Source organism: Belonocnema kinseyi, chromosome 6 (assembly GCF_010883055.1).
Source record: "Belonocnema kinseyi isolate 2016_QV_RU_SX_M_011 chromosome 6, B_treatae_v1, whole genome shotgun sequence".
Lineage (NCBI taxonomy): Eukaryota > Metazoa > Arthropoda > Insecta > Hymenoptera > Cynipidae > Belonocnema > Belonocnema kinseyi.
Genome location: NC_046662.1, coordinates 7,215,051 through 7,223,814, shown reverse-complemented (window position 1 = coordinate 7,223,814; position 8,764 = coordinate 7,215,051). Strand labels below are relative to the sequence as shown.

General features: G+C 23.9%; 1 protein-coding gene across 2 annotated transcripts in view; it reads right to left on the bottom strand.

The window, feature by feature from the left end:
* The window catches only part of LOC117174351 (attractin-like protein 1), a 149,257-nt gene that overhangs the window by 60,960 nt on the left and 79,533 nt on the right, over nucleotides 1–8,764 (bottom strand). For both annotated transcript variants that reach the window (XM_033363396.1, XM_033363397.1), the window contains exons 8-9: nucleotides 8,135–8,278; nucleotides 2,559–2,708 (exon numbers count right to left, since the gene is read on the bottom strand). In XM_033363396.1, coding sequence (XP_033219287.1) covers nucleotides 2,559–2,708; nucleotides 8,135–8,278 — 294 coding nt within the window. The remainder of the gene's footprint in view (nucleotides 1–2,558; nucleotides 2,709–8,134; nucleotides 8,279–8,764) is intronic.

Sequence of the window (8,764 nt, the reverse complement as noted above, 5' to 3'; positions counted from 1 at the left end):
TATAGAGCTCCAAGGAGATTATGTTGAAAAATAAAAAAAAAATTACCAAAAAAAAATTGTTTTTATACTTCATTCTAAGGACTTATTGAACTACCCTCGTACTAACACTTTTCAACGAAATAATTTCAAGTTTAATGAATTTAAACTGCGACATTCAGAATTTTTAACATTCATAAATTATAGAGTTCAAAGATTTAGATTAAGTTCCAAAAATATAAATCCAGGTTAACATTTTCAATACTCTAAATTAAAGAATAAAATAATGAACTTTAAAAATTGTCAAAATTACATTATTCAGTTACTTTAGGCCAATAAATATTTTTAAATTTATATTTTTTTCATCTTAAGAGTTCTTAAATTATTTTAATTTTAAATAGTTTAAGCAATAACTTGAAAAATTTATTGAATTGGTCCTACAAATTTAAGAAAATACTGCAAATTTTAAAAAATGTCCTTAAAATTTGAATTTCTAAATAACAATTGAACACTTATTATTTTTAGAAAACAATTGGAGTAATTTTAAGAGATATTTAGAAGTTTCAAAAAGAAAAATTAATTTAGAACTTGAAATTATTTCAAATAATTTTAACGAAGTGTGTTTACCGAAAAAATTTGGTTATCCAGGAAGAATTTAAGGATTTTAAAAAATTTTCTAAAAATTGTAGGAAAAATTTTATTCAATTTAAAACATTTTTAGAAATTCTGAAACTCTTTTTTCAAAAACTTCGTTTAAAGTACTTGATATCATTTTAAGTTTTCAATTAATTTTGAAACTTTTCAAAAATTCTAAATATCTCTTAAAATTACTCAAATTTTTCTAAAAATAATTACGTGTTCAATTATTATTTATACATCAAAATTCAACAATTTCGCTTACATATTAAATATTTTTTTAAGTATAACAATAAAAATTATAACGTTAAAATGTTGAAAGCTTTTCGAAATTTGAACAATTCGAAGCTTTCTATGTCAAACATTTAAGTTTCAAATTGTGTACTTTTAAAAATTTGGCTTCAATTTAGTCGTCTTAAATTATAAGTCAAATATCGTTAATATTAAATAATTATCCTTTTTCTGAATCAAATTTTTGAAAAATAAAATGGGTTAAAAATGGAATAATTCAGACTGAAACAATGTTTTTAATTTAATAAAAGCCTTTAATTACGAATCTGGAAATTCTTTAAATTTCAACGGATTTAGAATCGTTTTATCAAATCAATTATTTTACAGTTTTTAATACTTAAAGTACCGATCCATTTTTTAAATTAGTTATTTATATTTACAGTTGATAAAATAAAACTGTTTTTTATTTAAAAAATTGCAACTTTAAACGTTTTCAATTTTTAATTGTTTAAGTCTTCAAGGCTGCACGTTGAAATTCTTTAAATTAAAAATATAAGCTTAAAAATAAAAATCTAAAATAGAGTATTTTTCAGGTAAAAGATTTCTGAATTACGCATTATAAACTGAATGACATCATAATTTAAAAATATATCAATTCAACTAATTATTTTTAAAACTGTTGAAATCGAACTTGGACAGATTTTTCTTCTGAAAATTTGTAAAATTCCCAGTCAAAACAGAAAATCACTGTCATTTTTGTTTGAAAAATCATATTTTTTACTTGAAAATTGATTTTTTTCAAAAAAATTTGTCTTCTGGTTTGAAGGTTCAATAATTTAGATAAATTTTTATTTATTTATTGAGTGAAAAATCTTTATTTGTTAGAAATTCGTCATTTTGGTTTTAAAATTCTTTTCTTTTGTTATATAAATTTCATTCTTTTTTTTATTAAAATGTAAACTACGACACTTTTTCGTTGACAATTTGTCTTTTTACGTTTAATATTCAACTATTATGTTAAAAAATTTATTTATTTTGTTGAAAGTTCCAGTATTTATTTAAATAATTATCTTTTAAAGTAGAAAAAACTTTTTTTTAAAATAGATTAATACATTTGAAAATTTAAAATTTGTATATGAAACACTGTTTTATTCCGCTTATAAAATATTCGATGGTAAAAATATCATAAGATTAAAATGCTGCTAAATTTTGAAAATACGCGTCAGTGTTAAATAAATAATGAGCTACTGCTTTGCACATTTTAAATTCCTGAATATGTCTGAGCTAGAAAATAATTTATATTCAACCACTTATATAACTTGAACAAAAAAAATATTATTAAAAATCCTAAATTCTTAAATTCTCTTAAATTCTTTTAAATTCTCCTAAATTCTGTCATATCCTCGGTTATATAACCTCAACTTAAATTCTCGGAAATTTAAGAACTCTATGTCCTGTGCTCTGATTTTAGACAAAATTATCTCGTAGATTCTTTATTCAATTCATCATGTCCCATTCAAGAAATAAATTGACAATTTTGGGTTAAAAAATAATGCTCTAAAAAAATGAATTCTTCCTAAAAAAATTCTACGTTTTAAAATTACACTTCAGATCATTTCTAGGTTGTTTCCGGGTGCAAGATTAAATCGCCACCCTGATTTTTATTTAAAAATTAAATAGCAGTAATAAAATATAGTATCCGATGTGATACTTACAAAAACAAGATCCTTTGTTCGTAGGATCTCCATGGTAGAGACCACTCACATCGCAGCGTTCACAGTGATCGCCAGTGATGCCTTTCGTTGTGCAGAAACATTTTCCAGTTTCACTGGTGCACTGGGTCGCCTGATCATTGCACGAACAAGCTGAAAACAAATATTTTAAGGGTGAAAATTCAAAAGTGTATAAGAGCCATTTTTTTTAATCCGGGTTTTTTTCAATTTTTTACCTACAATCGAAGGTCCTTATTTTAGACCTAAAAACAAGGCAAAATTCAAAATAGTTTTTCGCTTGAAAATTTTTATAAAATCGCTTCTTGGTAAGTCGAGGCATATTGTAAATTCGAAACTGTATAAGAGCCAATGGAAACTTATGGAAGTTCCTGGTTTAACCAAAAAAATATCAACAAATTTGTTATTAATCAGTTTTTTATAGGACACGTAGTTTTTGTTTTATTTATAAAAAAAAAACATTAAAAATAGAAAAATTAAATTTTTCGACACACGACACGAGCTAAGAAAAATAAATAGATAACATTTTTTCACCGAAAGCAGAGCAAAAAATGGTTATTAATGGGTTTTTTTTTAATACGATATATTCCAAAACGTAGCTATAAAATTTCCTTCACCAATTTTTTTCATATGACAGGCCATTTTTTTAACTTTTAGCATACAAAAATTTACTCTAAAGCTAGTATGGAAATTCCTTTCTTTATTAAAAATTCGAATACTTGGTTAAAAATTAATTTTTTTATTTAAAATTTTGGATTGAAAATTGAAGTATTCAAGAAGAAAAAATTTTTAGTTCAAATTTGAACTATTCTATTTGTTTTTTCATTTATTTGAAATAAATCTTCATAGTTGAGACTTCTTTTTAGAGAATATTTATTCTTCAACGCCCAAATTTTTCTGAACATTTTTAAGTCATAAAAAATTTTTAAATTGCCGAAGATATTTTGGATTTTTTCCCAGCATTTTTAGAAATCTTTTTGAATTTTTTCTAACAATTTTTTTTTAAACAAAAAATCTTTTTAAATTTTCATATGAATCTGAAGAATATTCTTTCATTACCTTTCAAAATTGTCAAAAAGATTTTACATTTGTTCGAAAACCTGACTGATTGTATTCTGCATGAATATGATTTTAGTGGATGTTTTCAGTTTGTTATTTTGCTGTGATGCCAACAAATGTTGAGCGAAATACAGATTTTTTAAGATTTCGAAATAAAAAGCTTGTTAAGAATTTTGAAAGATTTGAAGAGGATAAAATAGTTTTCTTAAGTCTCTAAGAAAATTTACAATTTTTTTTATTTTTAAAGTTAATTTGAAGAGAATATTTAAAATGATTTCAAGATTTTTAAAGAAAATTAACAAATTGATCAACAATTAATTTTGAGCGAATATTCTATAACTTTTGAAAACATATCAAAAAATTGTCAAAAAAATTCTAAAATTTATATTTTAGTGTTGAAAAATAAACTGAAATATTTTCTGCATGAAAGTTCCACTTATAACAGAAATGGTTTTTTTTTATTACAAATTCATCTGTTTCAGTAAAAAGTTGAACTTTTTTGAATGCAAATGCAACTATTTAGTAGAGAATTCAACAATTTTGTTAAAAATTAATCCTTTTTGGTTGAAAATATTCGCCTTTTTGGATATATATATTGTAAATTCGAAACTGTATAAGAGCCAATGGAAGCTTATGGAAGTTCCTGGTTTAACCAAAAAATATCAACAAATTTGTTATTAATCAGTTTTTTATAGGACACGTAGTTTTTGTTTTATTTATGAAAAAAAAAACATTAAAAATAGAAAAATTAAACTATTCGACACACGACACGAGCTAAGAAAAATAAATAGATAACATTTTTTCACCGAAAGCTGAGCAAAAAATGGTTATTAATCGATTTTTTTAATACGATATATTCCAAAACGTAGCTATAAAATTTCCTTCACCAATTTTTTTCATATGACAGGCCGTTTTTTTAACTTTTAGCATACAAAAATTTACCAGTTTTTTTTTCTGAGTATCCAGAAAGGCTTCTTTCTCATTTATATTTTCAAATTCAAAAAATGAAAACCAAACAAATTATAATTTAAAGTATTAAAAGCAGACTTTGTGAATTGAGAAATCTGATGCGCAACCATTCTTAAAAAATTGGAAAATGTAAAAGTTAAATAGTTTTAAGAGAATATCTTCAAAAATAAATATAATATTTCAAAAATTATTTGGGAAAAAAATTTCAGAGAATTCAAACGAATTTGATTGAATATCTCCGAATTTAGGGTGAGTTTTAAAGACTTCAAGATGAATGGAACAAAAACTTTTAAAAAATCTATCGAATAAATAGAATGGAGTGAATTTAAAAGAATTCAAAAGAATTGAGGATAAATTAATAATAATTCAGGGTGAATTCAAAATAAATTGCTAAAAATATTTGCAAATTTTTTCAAATCTTTGAAGCCCTACACCATATGTGTAAATTTTAAATCCTACAAATAACATTGAATCTGAGCAAATTCAGTTCATGGGAAACCGACAAAACAAATTAATGTTTACTAATAAAATTAAATTGTCAAGCAAAACCTAAAGAATTCAATTTTTAATCAAAAAATAAATGTTCAAACGAAGAGGTGAATTTTTATCTAAAACTGTAGAATATTCAACTGGAATAATAGTTACATTTTCAGTTTGTAAAAACAAAATCATTTTTAACCAAAGAATAAACAAAATTTTCAACAAAAAAGTTTAATATTCAGCAAAAAAATTCATTTTCACTCAAAGAAAAAAGAAGTTTTTTATCGAATAGTTGATATTTCAGCAATAGAAATGAATTTTTAATTAAAATGATGAATCTTCAACCAAAAAAATGAATTAAAAAAAAAGAGATTAACTTTTAACTAAGTAATTTTATTTCCAACGTAAAAGATTAATTTTTAACTAAAATAATAAATCTGCGATTAGACTATTCAAGTTTTTAACCGAAAAGAAGAATTTTTAAAAAAGAAGATTAATTTACAAAGAGAAAAGTAATTTTCTAACAAAAAATTCAATTTATTAACAAACAAAAAGTGGATTTTCAACGAAATAGTTGAAGTTTCAACTAAAAAAAAAAAAAATTAATTCTAATTATTGTATTTTGAACAAGAAAAGATGAATTTTCAACCAAAAATGGACATTCAAATTTTCAGTTGATTAAATTAATTTTCAAGCACACTGATGAAGCCTTTAATCAAAAAAATAATTTAAAAAAAAATTGATTTAACTTTTACCCCAGTAGTTGAATTTTCAACCAAAGAGAATTTTTAACTAAAAATATATATCTATAAGAAAAAAAAATTATGACAAGGTGATGAAACTCAAGCAAAAAGTTGAATTTTCATTAACAAAAAATTAAATTTTTACTGAAGCAGATGAATTTTCAAATCAAAAAGATAAATTTTCAAAAAAAGAGTTGAATTCTGTATTGAAAAAGATTTCTGTCCACTTTTCATGACCAAAATATGCATTTTTAAACAAGAAATAAGTTTCTATGAAAAAAGGGATTTTGCAATCCAAAAATACGAATTTTTAACCAAAAAGGATGCCTTTTTAACAAAATTGTTGAATTTTCTACCAAATAGTTGCATTTTTATCTAAAAAAGATGACATTTCTCTCAAAATAGATGAATTTTTATTTAAAAAAATGAATTTTCATCCGCAACAGATTCCAGTTGACTTTCCAAGATCAAAATATTAATTTTATTAACCAAAGATCAGTTTCTACGAAAAAGTTGTATTTTAAATCCAAAAAAGACGAATTTTTTTAAGCAAAAAAATACATTTTTAACCTAATAGTTTAATTCTCTACCAAATAGTTGCTTTTTTATCCAAGAAAGATGAAATCAGTAGTAAAAAAGGATGAATTTTTAATATAAAACGACAATTTTTTCTTTTAATGATGAAATTTCATCCAGAAAACATTTTAGCTCATTTTTTAAAACCAAAATATAAATTTTCAACACGAAGTATAATTTCTACAAAATAGTAAAATTTAAAAAAAAAAACAGTAGAATTTTCAACCAAAAAGTATGATTTTTGTAACAAAATAGTTTAATTTCCGATCAAACAGTTTCATTTTTATCCAAGAAAGATTAAATTTCTCTTCAAACAGATGAATTTGTGATTTTAAAAATAGACAAAATTAATTAAAAAATAGAGTTTTCATCCAGAACAGATGTCAGTTCTCTTTTCCACGCCAAAATATTAAATTTAACCAAAAAGTAAATTTTCTACGAAATTGGTTAATTTTCAACAAAAAAAGTCGATATTTTCAACCAAAAAGTATAAACTTTTCCACAAAATTGTTGAATTGTCAACCAAATAGTATCATTTTTATCCAAGAAAGATATAATTTCTTCTAAAGCCGGTGAATTTTTAAATCAAAAAGACAAAGTTTCAAAAAAGAGATGAATTTTCAACCGAACGATTGCATTTTTATACAAAAAAGATGTGAATTTTCTATGAAATATTTACGATTTCAATTCAACCAAAAAGTATGACTTTTCAACAAAATTTTTCATTTTAATCCAAGAAAGATGTAATTTCTGCTAAAAAAAATGATAAATCGACATTTTTCTTTTTAAGTAAGTCAATGTTCTCAAAATGTCCTATTAAATGAGCCCAGGATGAAGCCAAATTGTTTATTTTTAAAGTAAATATTGCAAAAATAGTGTGCATTTCAATTTTCAATAAAATCCTTAATAATCAATATTTTAAATAAAATTTTGCGATACTGTGGAAAAATAGCTTGAAAATGAGTCCAGGAACATTAAAACATATTCATCATAACGGAAGTCATTGAAAATATAACAAAACATTAAAATTTACACAAATTTTGCATTATTTATTTTAAAAATGCTAAATAGGCCTCATCCTGGGCTCATTTTATACAGAATTTTGAGAGAATTTAATCCTTTAATGAGAAGAAATTTTAGCCCTGACATAATAGAAATTAAGAGAACTTAATCAATCACCAAAAAAGAGGTGAACCCAAAGTTTTGACCGGCAGTGTACATTTTCAACAAGAGATGATTTTAAATTCAAATGATAAATCTTCAAACCAAAAAAATCAATTTTTAGCAAATGAGTTTATTTTTTAACGAAGTAGTAAAATTTTTAACTAAAAAAAGATGAATTCGCAGCGAACAATGTAAAAAAAATTCTATTATAATTCAGAAATATTTTCTTATTTAAAATTCTACTTCTACTCTAAAAACTACTTCAACTACTATCTTTATCTGAAATTTGGAAGAAGGAACTTTAAAATTGTGACAAGTTCTGACTTGGCAAAGGTATTTTTAGAAATTTCTTTCTTCTAAATCCAAATTATAATTCTTTTAAAGAAATTACCATTCCATGTTAAAAATTGAATTGAAAACTTGAATTTTGCTACGATCAGAAATAAATTCTCGGTTTTTAAAATAAAATTACCAGCTTCTCCCGGTTTCTCGGTGAAATTTTCACCCTGGTTACATAATTTAAGTACGATCCCAAACCATTATTATACTTATTAATATTATTTTACTCACGTTGACAAGTTGCCCCATTCACAGGACTTCCGTAGTATCCAGGTATACATTTATCACAGTGGGGCCCATATGTTAAATTCGCACAAGGTTGGATGCAAACGCTGCTGTTTGGAAGACACGTACTATGGCCATTGCATTGGCAAGCTGAAAAAGTGTATTAATTAACCCAAAAATGTTTGAATTCATCATTAAAAAACCGAAACAGGATTGCTACAAGACTCTGGTTACAAAATTCCATGACTTTTCCAGGTTTTCCGGGTATAATTTTCAACAAAATCCAGGTCTACTTTTTTTTTTAATCTGTTTTTTTTTAATAGTTTAAAGATCCTTATAATGCTTCGAAATTTAATTACAAAATCGAGAAACATCTACATGCTTAAATTGGATTGTAAAAAATTATAATAATGAGAAAAAACTTAAAATTGGTTCTGAATTGAAAATTCCTTCTTTAAATCCGGAATTTTAATACTTTTCGAAAATTTTCGATTCCAACTAAAAATTAGAATTTTTCTTTAAAATTCCCTGATCCAATTCATAGTTTTTATTTTCTTCAGAAATATTCCGTTTCAACTTAGAATTAAAATTTATTATTTAAAAAAATTCCCTGTTCCAGCTAGGAATTTATTTAAA